Consider the following 18,137-nt stretch of genomic DNA (forward strand, 5'->3'; position numbering starts at 1 on the left):
AACAGGACACATAAGTAACCATAAATCTTCATTAAATACAAAAGTTTAACTTACTTTAAAACAAATATACATATGCATAGATATACCAATATTTAAAATGAATAAATATAAAATGATAGAAGGTACAAGATAAAGAAAAAATATTGCTTTTGTGTAATCATAATTTATGTAGTGGTGGTAATGAACTTCTCCTCAGAATTGTGTTTATTATTACCCGCGTTTCAAAGAGGCTCAGCACCAATACCTAGTTTATCCTGTCAGATAAACATCGTCGCCATTTATGCTTTACCCAGCGATTTACGTCTACTTCATACTGCAGTAAAAAAGGACTTCACTACAAACAGCCAAAACTCTAAGTTTACCCAAATTTGTAAAGCACTAATATTTTTGAAGAAATAATGAGAATAGTGAGAGATGTGAGTTTCATACCAAATAATATAACAAATTTAAAATAGTATTATATATATATATATATATATATATATATATATATATATATATATATATATATATATATATATATATATATATGTATATGTATTTATATGTATATATATATATATGTATTTATATGTGTGTATATATATATATATATATATATATATATATATATATATATATATATATATATATATATATATATATATATATATATATATATATATATATATGTATATATATATATATATTAATTTTTGTTCTGATTCACTCCCAACAAAGCTGCAAGCAATCACTATTAGGTTGGGAGTTACTAAAAAAAAAAGGAAGAGAGTTATAGAGCAAGAAAACGGTTGACAGAAGACTTAAAAAATTAAAGGTTGTATGTATCAGAAAAACATGAAGATAGGAGAGAGTTCCAAAGGGTTGAAGTCAAAAACTAGACAAATAAAAGTATTTGGAGCATGCAGGGACAGATACAGTAAAAGAATGAGGCTTTGGTGAATGATGAGTCAAGCGAGAATGAGTTTTAGTTGATGGAACTAGAGATGTTAGCTCCTTTCAGCGGCAACCATAATAGTATTTGTAGAAAAGAGAAAGAGATGCAACTTTAAAATGATGGGAAAGAGGTTCAAGCTTAGCACACAGAGCGGGTCCAACTATGTTTACAATGCGTTTTTTGACCTTGTCTAGAAGGGAAAGAGCATCATTAGAAAAACCAGCCTAAATATGACAACAGTATTTCATACAGGGACAAATAAGAGATTTGTAGAGGTATAGAATAGAATCAGAAAAAAGAAAATGGAGAGCACAATAAAGAGAAGCAACCTTAGCAGATGGTAATTTAACAATCAATTGTGTATATGGTTTCCATGAAAGGTCAGTAGTTAACAATAATCCGAGAAGATGTAAAGAAAAGAACTCAGTAAGAGGGTTGCCATTCATTAATATAAGAATATCAACAGCACTGCGATAGTTGTTTGCAGTAAATAACCGAGTTTTGTTGAAGTTAAAATTTACAAGCCACTGTGAGCCCCAATCTGTTACAGATGTGAGATCAGATTCAAGATCGGCTGCATGTTTTAAGTGATTAATATGGAACTGGAAATAAAGATGTTATAAAATAAAGTTTGAGGATGACTTTAATAAAGTGGTTAGAAAGAAATACTTTGATAATCTCAAACACTTTTTCCAGATACACCATATGAAACAAGCTTATGGAAAGACTAGCATGCCAAACTTTATCAAAAGCCTTAGATATGTCAAGAGCAATAGCTCTTGCCTCTCTGCCTCCATCTAATGCACAATAAAATCTGTCACAGCAGTTAGCAAGTCAGCCGTAGAGTGAGAGGATCGAAAATCGTATTGGTTGTCTGACAGTAAGTTATTTGACACAAGATAGGATGTGAGAAATTTGTTTATCAAAGACCTTGCTAGTAACAAAAGGAAGACTGATCGGATGGTAATTGGTGGGGTCAGAATGTTCACCAGAGTTTTTGAAAATTGGAACAACAAATGCGATTTTCCAGTAGGCAGGAAAACAAGACTCAGTAAAGCACTTATTAAATAGTTTAGAGAAAATTGAAGAGAGATTCTGAGAACAATTTTGTAAGACTATGACAGGAATGTTGTCTGAACCACAAGTCGTAGAAGAGTTTAATAGAAGTATGACATTAGCAACAGAAGCTGGAGTGATTTGAATGTCTAACAATGGGTTAACCTGTTTAATTGGAATGGAAAGAAGAGAATGACAATAAGATTTGAGAGTCGAATTAGAAGAAAAGTTCTTTGCAAATAGTTCTGCTATATCCTTGGGTGAGGTAGTAAGATCAGTCCCATAATGAGAAATGGAATGTTAAACCTATCCTTGTTAACAACGCTGTTCAAAATATAGACAGCACCTTTTTTCTTGCAATAATAAATGATGATAATAAAATAATAAAAGATGAAAAAAATGATTACGATTAAATATAGCAGCTGCAAAAAAAAAGGTGAAAACCATGGAGTAGAATGAGGGTTGACTTGGATCTGACGAGAAGGAATAAAAGTTATCATTCCTGTCTGAATCCAGGAAATTATGTAGGAGTTGCATTTTAAATGATTTATAATAATAATTAATAATATTATATAAACATATATATATGTATATATATATATATATACATATATATATATATATATATATATATATACATATATATATATATATATATATATATATATATAATATATATATATATATTTAAATAATATATATAAATAAATATATTAAATATAAATAAATATGTTAAATATAAATAATATATATAAATATATATATATATTTTTTTAATTATTCACCTCCCCAAGGCCAAGAAGGCCACTATAATCGAGGAGGCTACTTTTGTGATTACAAACCTCTCTCAACTCTATAGCTGTGAAACATGAACCTCGACAAACAAGGCCATTGCGCAGAAAAACAAGTATATATATATATATTATATGTATAAATAATATACATAAATATATATATATATATGTATATTTATATATATAAGTATAATATGTATATATATATATATATATATATATATATATATATATATATATATATATATATAAATATTTATATACAAATATAATATATATATATAAATATTTATATACAAATATAATATATATATTTGTAAATATATATAAATATATGTATATATATAAATATATATGTATATATATATATATTTATCTACTATATATATATATATATATATATATATATATATATATATATATATATATATATATATATATATATATATATATTTATATATATATATATATTAAGTATTTTATTTATACTTATATACTAAACAATTAAACTTAAACTATTTTTGGTCAGCATCAAGTCAGCACAAAAGTTTTACCATAATAACATAGAAAAATGGCACACAACAACTCAGTTTCTCGATGGTTTAACCACTTTAGTTATGCTTTGAAAAATATTAAACAATCATTGATAAAACTTTCTAAGAAATTACATTAATTTGCAGCTTGATTTAGTAAATAGTCCTCATTAGAACTATGCAGTAATAGTTGTTTTGAGTATTACAAGGCCTTAATTTCAAGTTTTTTAAGACAAATTCTGCCAAATTATATATATTACAATATATATATAAATTATAATCTTTAAAGTTTTTATATTAAAAATTTTACATAGCAATAAACAATTCTTTTTCTTTTTCTAATTTTTCTTTTTCATTATTTTAAAAATGAGAAGATCATTGTGTACAGCATTTATCTCCCTCTCTCATCTTCCTCTTGATAAAAAATAAGTAGCTACTATGAAAAGCTAACCTCTATTTGCTGTAGTGAACAAACCAACCTGTTTCTTTCTTTAAGGTTTAAGAAAAAACTTAGCACTACATTGAAACTGTAGAAATACAATTACAGATGTTTTCAACATAAAATGCTTGTTTGTATCCACAACTTCTTTCAGAAAAAAAAACAACAATAATAACAGCTGATTGGTTAAAAAAAATTCTTGTTCAAAAAGGCCTGTCTTTCCATGAAAATTTTTTAGTCTTTCCATGAAACTTCTATAACAGTCACAATCCGCAACTCCAAGCTTGTTATTATAATTGAGTTGCTTATCTGTTTAACTTCCAGTTCATACTTTTAAAAAGCATCTTTTCTATTTACTAAATGTGCAGATAAAGTTTCTTGTTTTTTCTTCTTCTTGCTTAAATATTACTTTGAAAGCGAAAGTAATATTTTAAAAATATATATATATATATATATATATATATATATATATATATATATATATATAAAATCTTTAAAAGTCATTTTCTTGCTATACAATACAATGTTATTAAAATTCAATAAATACGGCTGCATATAAACTTTTTTGAAAAAATATTTATTTGTTTTTTTTTAATGTGTATGTTATTCTAATATATATAATATATATTAATATAAAAACAAATATATATTTTTTCAAAAAAGTTTATATGCAGCCGTATTTATTGAATATTTTTTTTTTTTTGTTACTTCACCTCCCCAAGGCCGATAGGGCCACTACAGACGAGGAGGCTACTTGTGGTTATAACCCTCTCTCAACTCTATAATTCCGAAACACGAACCTTGACGAACAAGGCCGCTGCGCGGAGAAACAAGTTGAGCGCGGTACTACCAGGGACGTGGTGGGGATCGAACTCGGAACCTCTCGCTTATAAAGCGAGCGCTCTACCACGACACCACTACCGCATTATATATATGTATGTGTATATATATATATATATATATATATATATATATATATATATATATATATATATACATATATATATATATATATATATATATATATATATATATATATATATATATATATATATATATATATATATATATATAAATGTATATCTAGTCTCCTGGCAACAGGAGTAATCATTGAGTGATGGTGCATTTGTGTAGCAGGTGATTTTACTAAAGTCTTTATTTGCTATTACTGCTAGATTAATTGTTAATAGTATACAAGTCATGTGACTCTTATACTGATAATTGGCTGGATGTGTATCAAAACAAAATTATCAAACAATGAGTTGTTTATTAACTGCTAACAGTTTTCAATATTAGGTCTTTTTGTCAGAGAAGTACTTGTTTCAAAAGAGGTTGTTACAGACCTTATTGCACAAGGTAAAGTCTAGACCTCTGATAGTTCTGCAGTTTGGTTTTTTAATTTTTTGCAATATAAAATGAGTTTCTTTCTTTCTTTTTTTTATTTCTTAACTACCCATGCAATTCTAATATTTCAAGTTTGCATTTAATTTTTCTTTTTCTTGCTGCATTCTCTTGATTGCTCACTGTTTTATCTAGGTTTATGAAGGCTCTTTCGAAATTTTTTGTTTTATCTCAGTTTGTGTGCATTGACTAGTTTTAATTTTTGACCAAATCTTTACTTCTCAGTTCAACGAAAATCTTTACTTCTCATTTCAACTAAAATCTTGACTTCTCATTTCAACTAAAATTATTTTTGACCAAATCTTTACTTCTTAGTTCAACTAAAATTATTTTTGACCAAATCTTTACTTCTCAGTTCAACTAAAATTATTTTTGACCAAATCTTTACTTCTCAGTTTAACTAAAATTATTTTTGACCAAATCTTTACTTCTCAGTTTAACTAAAAAATTTTTTGACCAAATCTTTACTTCTCAGTTCAACTAAAATCTTTACTTCTCATTTCAACTAAAATCTTTACTTCTCATTTCAACTAAAATTATTTTTGACCAAATCTTTACTTCTCAGTTCAACTAAAATTATTTTTGACCAAATCTTTACTTCTCAGTTTAACTAAAATTTTTTTTGACCAAATCTTTACTTCTCAGTTCAATTAAAATTATTTTTTGACCAAATCTTTACTTCTCAGTTCAACTAAAATCTTTACTTCTCATTTCAACTAAAATCTTTACTTCTCATTTCAACTAAAATTATTTTTGACCAAATCTTTGCTTCTCAGTTCAACTAAAATTATTTTTGACCAAATCTTTACTCAGTTCAATTAAAATTATTTTTTAACCAAATCTTTACTTCTCAGTTCAACTAAAAAATTTTTTGACCAAATCTTTACTTCTCAGTTCAATTAAAATTATTTTTTGACCAAATCTTTACTTATCAGTTCAACTAAAATCTTGACTTCTCATTTCAACTAAAATTATTTTTGACCAAATCTTTACTCAGTTCAATTAAAATTATTTTTTAACCAAATCTTTACTTCTCAGTTCAACTAAAATCTTTACTTCTCATTTCAACTAAAATTATTTTTGACCAAATCTTTGCTTCTCAGTTCAACTAAAATTATTTTTGACCAAATCTTTACTCAGTTCAACTAAAATTATTTTTGACCAAATCTTTACTTCTCAGTTCAACTAAAAAATTTTTTGACCAAATCTTTACTTCTCAGTTCAATTAAAATTATTTTTTGACCAAATCTTTACTTATCAGTTCAACTAAAATCTTGACTTCTCATTTCAACTAAAATTATTTTTGACCAAATCTTTACTCAGTTCAATTAAAATTATTTTTTAACCAAATCTTTACTTCTCAGTTCAACTAAAATCTTTACTTCTCATTTCAACTAAAATTATTTTTGACCAAATCTTTACTTCTCAGTTCAACTAAAATTATTTTTGACCAAATCTTTACTTCTCAGTTTAACTAAAAAATTTTTTGACCAAATCTTTACTTCTCAGTTCAATTAAAATTATTTTTTGACCAAATCTTTACTTCTCAGTTCAACTAAAATCTTTACTTCTCATTTCAACTAAAATCTTTACTTCTCATTTCAACTAAAATTATTTTTGACCAAATCTTTGCTTCTCAGTTCAACTAAAATTATTTTTGACCAAATCTTTACTCAGTTCAACTAAAATTATTTTTTAACAAAATCTCTACTTCTCAGTTCAACTAAAATCTTTACTTCTCATTTCAACTAAAATTATTTTTGACCAAATCTTTACTTCTCATTTCAACTAAAAACTTTTTTGACCAAATCTTTACTTCTCAGTTCAATTAAAATTATTTTTTGACCAAATCTTTACTTCTCAGTTCAACTAAAATCTTGACTTCTCATTTCAACTAAAATTATTTTTGACCAAATCTTTACTCAGTTCAATTAAAATTATTTTTTAACCAAATCTTTACTTCTCAGTTCAACTAAAATCTTTACTTCTCATTTCAACTAAAATTATTTTTGACCAAATCTTTGCTTCTCAGTTCAACTAAAATTATTTTTGACCAAATCTTTACTCAGTTCAACTAAAATTATTTTTGACCAAATCTTTACTTCTCAGTTCAACTAAAAAAGATTTTGACCAAATCTTTACTTCTCAGTTCAATTAAAATTATTTTTTGACCAAATCTTTACTTATCAGTTCAACTAAAATCTTGACTTCTCATTTCAACTAAAATTATTTTTGACCAAATCTTTACTCAGTTCAATTAAAATTATTTTTTAACCAAATCTTTACTTCTCAGTTCAACTAAAATCTTTACTTCTCATTTCAATTAAAATTATTTTTGACCAAATCTTTGCTTCTCAGTTCAACTAAAATTATTTTTGACCAAATCTTTACTCAGTTCAACTAAAATTATTTTTGACCAAATCTTTACTTCTCAGTTCAACTAAAAAATTTTTTGACCAAATCATTACTTCTCAGTTCAATTAAAATTATTTTTTGACCAAATCTTTACTTCTCAGTTCAACTAAAATCTTGACTTCTCATTTCAACTAAAATTATTTTTGACCAAATCTTTACTCAGTTCAATTAAAATTATTTTTTAACCAAATCTTTACTTCTCAGTTCAACTAAAATCTTTACTTCTCATTTCAACTAAAATTATTTTTGACCAAATCTTTGCTTCTCAGTTCAACTAAAATTATTTTTGATCAAATCTTTACTCAGTTCAACTAAAATTATTTTTGACCAAATCTTTACTTCTCAGTTCAACTAAAAAATTTTTTGACCAAATCTTTACTTCTCAGTTCAATTAAAATTATTTTTTGACCAAATCTTTACTTCTCAGTTCAACTAAAATCTTGACTTCTCATTTCAACTAAAATTATTTTTGACCAAATCTTTACTCAGTTCAACTAAAATTATTTTTTGACCAAATCTTTACTTCTCAGTTCAGCTAAAATTATTTTTGAAATATTTTTCTGACCCAAACATTCTAAATGATTTTGGGTTTGCGTCATTTGTTGTCCAACATTTTTTTTATTAGCTGATATCATCATCGCTGAGTATCATCTGATCATGTGATATCAATGATCTGAAGATCATCTGATCATCTGTAGAGCATCAATTCATGTATCATGTATTCATGTATATATTTTTATCTAAATATATTTTTTATTGTTTGTCTAAATCAAGTAAAACATAAAAATGTGAAAAATGTTACATATAAAATATATGCAACAATACTTGGGATGGTTTAGTTTTAGTGTAGCTAAAATTATTCAACTTATTTCTTTCTATAAATATGTAACATTTGAAAAGTCTAACACTTTTATTTAAACTAAAAGCTCAACCAAAGGGTTGACTAATTTTAGTTAAAGTGAAAGTTTTACAATTTTAGTTGCAGTGTTTTTTAGTAAAGTTGAAAAAGTTGTAGTTTTTGGTTATAACTTTAAGCATGAGATTTTAAAACTTGATGATGTCATTCTCAGAGATAAGTGAAAAAAAGAATGTTTATTTTCATTTAGAGTATAAGGTGGTGGTAAACTGGGGGCAAAATTTAGTCAGTCGCTCAACAGAACAAAAAGAACTTTCATTGAGAACATACTGTGAACGAAGAGCTTATGATATTATAATAATAAATCAATTAGACATTTTTTTCGATGAAAAAAATCTTGGTAAGTTTAAAGATATCTTGACTATTGAATAATATTGTTATTACTATATATAGTATTATATCAATATTACCATATTGTTATATAACTATATAAAATTATATTGATATAATTATATAAATATTATAACTATATAGTATTTATATAATTATATCAATATAACTATATTTAAAAAAATTAATGATATAAGATTTAAAATAGTTTATTAAATTAAATCATTTGTTCAAAAAAAATTCTAGTTGTTTTTGCGTATTTATTCTTAGGGGATCTACCTGCTCTAGATTTTTCTCGACATTGCAATGGGAGATTTCCTGGGATATATCCTACGTATCTAAAGTGTGATGAAATTGCTTTAGATATTGAGGCATGTCAAGCAGCAGGAAAAAAGATTTTACTTTCACTAGGTGGTGGAATTCATTGGAATGGATTTGTTAATCTTGAGCAGGCAAAACTCTTTGCTCATAACATTTGGAACCTTTTTTTAGGAGGTCAATATAAAATAAGAACCTTTGGAAGGTAATGGAATATAATAATGATTACATAATTAACACAGAATTAACAATAATATAAGGAACTAATTTATAATAGTAATATAGATAAAACATAAATAAATTAAACATATAATACAAGTTAAATGCTTTTAGGTATATTAGATATTTTTTTATATTATTTTTTATTGTTTTGCATACATTGCACTATTTAATGGAAAATTAATGTGTTGTTTTAAGTGTTGTGTTGGATGGAGTTAATTTAAACTTTCGTATTGGAAGTGGTGCATGGTTTACAGAGTTTGTAACAGAACTGAGAAATTTAATGGCATTAGATACTTCACATGTTTATATGATAACATCTTCACCAAGTTGTGCTTTTCCAAACTATCGACTAGGAAAAACATTTGAAGAAGTTGGGGAGATGTTTGATGCTTTATTTGTTAAATTTGCAGACAACCGGTGTTATTATGGTACAGATGGTTTTAAGACTCTTTTACAAAAATGGTTGATGTTAAAGCCAATTATTTATATAGGTTTGCCTTCTTCCCCACAGAGTTCTTATGATAAAGCGCATTTTGTTCCTCCAAAAGAAGTAGAAAAACTATTTGAGGTAGTTAATGGTAGTTTTTATTGTGTTTGTACTGTGACAAACTGAACATACAAAACCATTTTAATTTTTAAGTACAAACATTTTTTTAAATATATTAATTTTAAATAGTTTAAGTGGTTTTTTTAATTTGAAAACAAGAAAACTCTTTAGATTTGTAAAAGTTTTCAAATACAATTTTTTCAATTTATCTAGGAGTACATAGTAAAAAATGTTAAGGTGACTGGAATTTTTCTTGATGATGTAAGTTGGGATGATTTAAATTTGATTGATGAAAGGCGTTACAGTGACTATGTTGGTGAGCTATTACGACCATATGTATATCAAGGAGTAATGACAACAATGCCTAGCAAAAATGAAGGTAAATTTTTATTGTTCCAGAAGTTTTTTTGGATAAAGGTCTATAATAATAGTATTAATCATCAAAAAATAGTATGTGTCAATATATGTGTGTGTGTGTATATATATATATATATATATATATATATATATATATATATATATATATATATATATATATATATATATATATATATATATATATATATATTTATATATGTATATATATATACATATTTATGTATGCTTGTGTATCCAAAAGGTGTCAGGTTAGATGTGTGGTCATCATGATCACCCTGCTACTGATAACATGTAACCTAGTGCAATCTGTTTCATGTCCTGCTGCCTTCTGGGATTTGCTTTCTAAGCAAAGGCTGGAAGAAGTGTACTTTTTTTCATAAATACTAATATCTGTTATGCCTATAGTAGTAGTATATATATATATATATATATATATATATATATATATATATATATATATATATATATATATATATATATATATATATATATATATGTATATATTGTCTTTTATATAGTTATGGGTGTCTTAGTTACTGTGTTAGCTCACCTGTACTGTCTAAATTTCTTAAGTTTTCTGCCTAGAATGATGAATGCTAGATCTTTTTGACTCTACTCATAGGTTTTTGCTGGTACCTTTTTGACAGTGGTTTTGCAATTCTTCCTGCTATATCCTAATGAGGTATGGCTCTAAAACTATGGCTCCCTATGTGCCACTTAAGGAGCTCTACATTTTGCATTTGCTTTAATTATATGAATAAGTCAAGTTCTTGTTAAACTTAAATCATGCCCCAAGTAATCCAAAGTATTAAACTTAAATAATTATTCCCACCACCTAACTCTTTCAGTACATCATTTACAAATATTTGTGGTCTTTAAAGTAACCTTCCATCAGTTGAATCTTACTTTTTGCAAAATTTACAAGACTTGCTTGCTCTTTGTGAGACTAATTTAAATTAGGCTGAAACTTCTTCAAATCTCAGTAGTGGCCGGTACAATCCTTTGAATTGCAAAGACTCTAATAGTCACATGATTGGTTTGGGGTATACTTACTCATCAGTTCACCTGTTTATCGAGAAATCAGGTTTAAATCCTTTGACCATTCTTTTATGTACTTCCGGTTAGCATCTCTTTACTCTATCACCTTTTTCTTTGTTTTTCATCAATCTCATTCGGGATCAATCATTCTTCTTATTTTCAAAACTGTACTCTTTTAGACTTTACTCTTTTTTATTTTTTGATCAAGTTGACCATAGCCTTTCTCTTTACCCCTCTGCCAATATTATTGTTATTGGTTACTTTAATGCTTATCACACTGAATGGCTCAGCTCTAACACCGTAATCCCTGCTGGCACTAAAGCCCATAACTTCTGCATTTCCTATTTTCTTATTTAGGTAGTTAACTTTGTGACTTGTTTTCCAGACAAATTTTAATTTCAAGACAAACCTAAGACCTTCACTTCTTGATTTGTGTTTTGTCTCTAACCCTAGTTTGTGTTCAGTTTCTCCTTTTTCTTCAGTTGGTGGTTCTGACTGCGCAATGATATCTATTAATTTTTGATCTCGTACTTCTTCTTCAGACACACCCTATCATTGCACTACTTACTACTACCCTAAAACTGACTGGGATTCTTTTTGTGATTTTCTTTGTGACAGCCCTTGGGCTGATGTTTTTTCTCTCTCCACTGATAAATGTCTCCTACATAATTTCCTAGATCTAGACAGGAATGAAAAATTTTATTTCTACTTGTCAGGTCTAAGTGTCCTTCTACTCCATAGTTTTTACCTTCTTGTGCAGCTGTTATATAAAATCGTAATCATTTTTTTCATCTTTTTTAAAAGAACAACTTTCTTGAGAACTAACATTTATTATTGCAAGAAATGTAAAAAGGTTCTAAGCTCTTATGCATAGCTCCATTATTCTAAGTTCACTAAATCTCATATATAATCATAGAGTTAGACTTTTGAGGCTTTTAGGAAATCTTTAACAGCATCATTAACAAGGTTAGGTCTAACATTCCATCTCTAATTGATTGGACTAATTTTTTTTACCTCTCCCAAGGATAAGGCAGAGCTATTTGCAAAAAACTTTTCTTCTGATTTGACTCTTGAATCTTATGGTCGCACTCTTCCTTTAATTTCAACTAAACATGTTAAGCCATTGTTAAACATTTAAATCGCTTCAGCTTCTGTTGCTAGTCATATCTCAAGTTATATCTCAATTAAACTCTTCTACGGCTTGTGGCCCAGACAACAACCTATTATAGTCTTACAAAAGCATTCTCCAGAACTCTCTTTAATTCTCTCTAAACTAAATCTTGTTTTCCTGCTTTCTGGAAAATGGCATCTATGGTTCCAATTTTTAAAAACTCTAGAGAACATTCTGACCCCTCCAACTATCGTCAGATCAGTCTTCTATCTGTTATTAGTAAGGTCTTTGAGTTTTTGATCAACAAATTTCTAACATCCCATCTTAAATCAAATAACTGTCAAACAATCAATGCAATCACTTTACGGCTGACTTGCTAATAAAGCTGTTGGTGTGTACATTTGGCGGGTAACTGTTGGTTTATAAGTTTAAAATTCTTTTTGTTTATAGATGGAAGTTATTATTAAATTATGTTATTTTAGCACACAAGAACATGTGCATAAATGAAACTTCAGTACCATCAGAATAGGCTTTCTTGATGGTTTGTCTTGGCATGTAGGCAATTGCTGGCATGCATCTTTTGCATCCAAAACAGAGTTGCTAGTATTTCTAAATTGTAATTGGGACTTGTGTAACCTGGACACTTAAATTAAATAAAAATTTAGAAAAAGAATATTACTGAATAAGTGAAATGATTGAACTAAAAGTTTTTACTAATTGTTTATAAGAGCAACTTACAAAAATATTATTTTTGTAACGGGTACCCAAGTACCCGCCTGTTTGTTAAATGGGTACCCACCTGTTTGTTAAATGGGTACCTACCTGTTTATTCAACGGGTACCTGCCCATTTGTTCAACAAGTACCCAGGCAGACATTTTCACAATTTATGACGGCCTACTTGCTAGTTGCTGTGACTGAAAGATTTTTCCTTGCAATAGATGGAGATGGTAAGGCAAGGATTATTGCTCTTGACATATCTAAAGCTTTTGACAATTTTTGGCATGCTTGTCTTCTTTATAAGCTGTCTTCATATGGTGTGTCTAGAATAGTTTTTGAGATTATCAAATCATTACTTTGTAACCGCTTTATTAAAGTCATCCTTAAAGGCCAACTCTCTTCTTCATTTCCAGTAACTTCTGGGGTACCTCAAGGTTCCATCCTTGGTCCTGTTTTTTTTTCTTATCTACATTAATGATTTTTCTGAAAACCTTACATCTAAAGTTGCTCTATTTGGTGATGGCTCAACTTTATATTCCTGTCTTGACAAAAAGTCTTCTGTTTTGATAAAACAGATTCTCTAAAAGGCTTGCAATCGCTTGTGAATTTTAACTCCAACAAAACTCAGTTGTTAACTGCAATCAACTATCCTAATACTGCTGACATTCTTAAGTTAATGAATTGCAACCCTCTCACTGAGTCCTCTTCATTAGGTTTCTTAGGTGGATTATTCTTCACTAGGGACCTTTCATGAAAGCTATATATACAATTGATTGCTAAATTAGCATCTTCTAAGGTTGCTTCTCTTTATTGTGCTTGCCATTTTCTTACTCCTGGTTCCATTCTCTACCTTTACAAATCTCTTATATTTCCTTGTATGGGTCACTGTTTTCATATTTGGGCTGGTTCTTTTAATGATGCTGTTTCTCTTCTAGACAAAGTCCAAAAATGTAGTCGGACCTGCCATATCTGCCAAGCTTGATCCTCTCTCCTATATCAAATACAGATTTCACAGCATTGGTGCTAATTTTATCAAAATTTGTCTAACCATCCATTCGTAGCTTGAAAATTGTTAAAGTTTAACTCTTTTGCAAAATATAAATTTATTTTTTTTTTACCTGCAAACCCCTAGTTGGGACATTATCAGCTCTCATTCGTTTAAGTATAGCTTTGTTTACTTGGTAATATGTATCAGCTTTAATCCATTTTAGTCATTTCCTTGACAAATAGTGTCAAAGATTTTATCTTTATTCTTTTTCCAGGTTAAAAGAGTGTTTGGTGGAATATCAAAAATTTTCAAAACCTCTTTGTTTATTTTTTCTTTCTCCGATTGCAGTGGAGTTTCTTATTTCCACTTTAAACTGTTCTCTTTGTTGCAGTCTCTTTGATGTTATGATTTTTTCAAACAGAAGAAAAAAAATTCACACTAATCTTCAAAAACTCAATACATTTGAAATTTGAAAAAAGAGTTTGACGGTATAACAAGCTTAGGCATCAGAAATTTAAAAATTTTGATTTGCAAAAAGAATTTTACTGGTGGGTTTGAAAAATCCATTTGAATTGTCGAGGTTTTTGAATTATAAAGATTTGAATTAGAAAGTTAAACATAAGACTTTCTTAAGCGCATTTTACAGTGAGTTTGCATTTAATTGAGTTGAATGAAGTTTTTCGAATTAAGGAGATTCGAAATAGAGAGGTTGTACTGTACTAATAAATTATAATTTTAAATATAGAATAATTCTATTTGCTCAAGTTTAAACATTATAAAAAAGAGTTTTTACAATCTCATGTTTTTTTATTAATAAATGTCATTTGCATTTGTAAAAAATGTTTGATGCTTCAATCAACAATAAAATGCCTCTAAGGCTGCAATCAATCCAATCTGATACTTCGAATAAATTTTTTTTTTTCTTTTAATAAATTTAAATTGACAAAAAGAAATAAAATTTGCTTGCAATATTTGTGAAAATAAATAATAAAAAATGTGTGAAAATGAATGATTATAGTAATGTTATTTAATGCACATATTTATTGTTACATATATTTAATGCATATATTTATTGTTACATATATTTATTGTTACATATATTTATTGTTACATATATTTAATGCACATATTTATTGTTACATATATTTAATGCACATATTTATTGTTACATATATTTATTGTTACATATATTTATTGTTACATATATTTATTGTTACATATATTTAATGCACATATTTATTGTTACATATATTTAATGTTACATATAATGTGAAAAGTATTTTTTCTACACAAAGTTTTCACAAACTTTGTGAACAGAAAAAACTACAAAAGAATTAAAATGACCTACAATTTCACCTTTTTAAAAAAGATGCAACTAATCCAAGGTTTTTATTTAAATCATTGACATATATAGAGAATGTGAGAGAGATTTTTTTAAGATATTATTGCATCAGCATAAAAAGTGTTGTACAAAGTTAGTTAAAAGCTAAGCCTTGCTTATATTTAAATTTTTAAGTTTTTGATATTTGAGTTTTGCAATAATTACAAAATATTTTTCAGCCCCCAAGGTAGCAGTAAACTGGGGTCAAAGCCTTGCTAATCGAGCTACAAGATATCAAGAAGGTTCATTAAGATCATATTGTCAAAGAAAAGCTTATGATATATTTATTATCAATACATTGGATGTATTTTTTGATCAGCAGAACCAGGGTAATTGTTTTAGATTTTTTTAACAATTTTTTAACAATTTTTTAACATAATTTTTAACACAATGGTTTATATTTAGGATAATTTTTAACACAATAGCTTGGATTTAGAATTAATAAAAAGGTAGTGAAAAAAAAGAGATAGCAAAGGGATTAACTTAATATTTATTGAATAAATGTATTTGAGATTATATATATATTGTAATTAAGAAAGCCAAGTCTATAAAGTATATGCAGTAGTGGTTTGGTGGTAGAGCGCTTGCCTCATAAGCAAGAAGTTCTGAGTTCGATCCCCACCATGTCCCTAATAGCATTGCGCTCAACTTGTTTCTCTACATAGCGGCCTCATTTGTCTAGGTTTGTGTGTCAGAGTAATAGAGTTGAGAAAGGGTTGTATCCACAATTATATTAGCCTCCTTGACTTTAGTGACCTTTTCTGCCTTGGGGAGAAAAGCCTTAATCCTTTAGAATTAAGGCTTTTCTCCCCAAGGCAGAGAAGGTCATCTATAATATGTTATCTATAGTCAAAGGAATATAAAACATACTTGCATTGAATAATATAATTGGAGATGTTAAAAAAATAAGACCATTTTATATATTTGTTAAAATCTACCTAAGGTGTTATTTCAAAAAAAAAGGTTTATAATTAAAAAACAGTAAAATTAAATTGTGAAAATAGATATGCATATTTCCAAACAGCCCCTAATGTTTGAAAATTCTGATTTATAAAAAACAGTCCCTAATGTTTAAATTTTGATTTATGAATAAACATTCAAATGAATTTGAATGTTTATTCATAAATCAAAATTTAAATGAACAAGCAAACAAAATAAATATAGAAAAAAATAATATTAAGAAAATAAAAATAAATATTTTTTTGATTAGTAAACTTTGATGAAGTGATGTTGCACCAGGCACCACTATGATGTTATAATTTGTGAAACAATGTGTTCTTGTTTGTGTTGAAAGCACATCAAATCAGTTTTTTTAAATGCTTGTTGAACTTGCATTGACAATATTTGCAGGTAGCGTGTTCCAATTTTCAACAACTAGGTTTGTGAAAAAATTGTAATTTGAGCTAATTGACTTTTTTGACCAAACAGAATGCATGACTTTGCATTTGTTGAAGTTAAAAGATATAAGCCACTTTTTAGACTATTCGACTTCATGGTCTATGTCTTGAATCTATGATTTATATTTGGAGTTATTACATCGTCTACTGTTTTGATGTCCCAAAAATTTTAGTGTCATCTGCTAGATCTTTGTATTAAGCAGCTTGTTGCATGGAAGGTCATGTGTCATGTTGTCTGGAAGATCATTTATATAGATGTGGGACAGAAATGGACCTAAAACTGAACCTTGTTGACTTGCTATTGTTGATGACCATTCTCAGCTTTCGACTATTTAAACTTTGAGTTATCCATTTGAGGAGTTGGCTGCGATGTCATATGCCTTAAGCTTTAGAAAGAGACATTGGTGTGGTTTTTTTCAAAAGCTTTTGCAAAGTCTGCGTTAATTACATCTATGGCATAGTTAAGAAACAGTACATTTTTTTAAGATGTCACATGCCTCTAGTAGGTTAGTTATACGCCCACATTTTGGAAGAAATCCATGTTGAGATTTATGAAGAGCTCTTTTTAAAGGCAATGTTTCATAATTCTGTTGTGTAAAAAATCTTTTTAATATCTTACAAGGTACCATTGTGAAATAAACTGGTATGTAATTTGTGCATATTTATCTGCTTTTGTTTTCATTGGTTCAATGACAAACACAAACTGAAAATATTTGTTAAACAAATAAGAAATCTTATTCATGTTTGTTGTAAGTTTTCCATCGTTGTTTTCCATTGGCTTGACCATTTCATTTATCATTTGCTTCTGCTTGACTTGGTTATAAAGATATTTAGAATTGAATTTGAAACTTTCATTCTCATACTCGACAACTGCTGATCTTACAACTTTACCTGGTTCTTTGTAGGCTGCTTTATGCTCTTTGTGAATTGCTCCATGTGTCCATCGACCTGCTGCTGCATATTTTTGTCAGAGTTTTCTTTTCAAAGTCTTTTTCAACTTTCAGTGTAGTCCAGAGTTATTTTCTTTCCTTAAAAGGTGTTTTAGTTGAAAGTATGTGTAAATTAACCAAAACATATTTCTGATCATAACATAACATATTTTTAAACATTCACTAATTATGAGTAAATAGCTTTTAATTATTGTTGACCATAAAACTAGAATATAAGGTTAATGAAAATATGGAGAAAATTTTTTTTTTTTTCCCTACTTATTTTCAC

General features: G+C 27.7%; 1 protein-coding gene across 1 annotated transcript in view; it reads left to right on the forward strand.

Moving 5' to 3' along the window:
- LOC100211314 (uncharacterized) overlaps nucleotides 1-18,137 on the forward strand; it is a 43,638-nt gene that overhangs the window by 17,720 nt on the left and 7,781 nt on the right. The window contains exons 7-11 of the mRNA XM_065807455.1: nucleotides 8,682-8,831; nucleotides 9,092-9,344; nucleotides 9,557-9,929; nucleotides 10,122-10,287; nucleotides 15,702-15,851. Of these exons, the coding sequence (XP_065663527.1) occupies nucleotides 8,682-8,831; nucleotides 9,092-9,344; nucleotides 9,557-9,929; nucleotides 10,122-10,287; nucleotides 15,702-15,851 (1,092 nt within the window). The remainder of the gene's footprint in view (nucleotides 1-8,681; nucleotides 8,832-9,091; nucleotides 9,345-9,556; nucleotides 9,930-10,121; nucleotides 10,288-15,701; nucleotides 15,852-18,137) is intronic.

The sequence above is a fragment of the Hydra vulgaris genome, chromosome 10 (assembly GCF_038396675.1).
Source record: "Hydra vulgaris chromosome 10, alternate assembly HydraT2T_AEP".
Lineage (NCBI taxonomy): Eukaryota > Metazoa > Cnidaria > Hydrozoa > Anthoathecata > Hydridae > Hydra > Hydra vulgaris.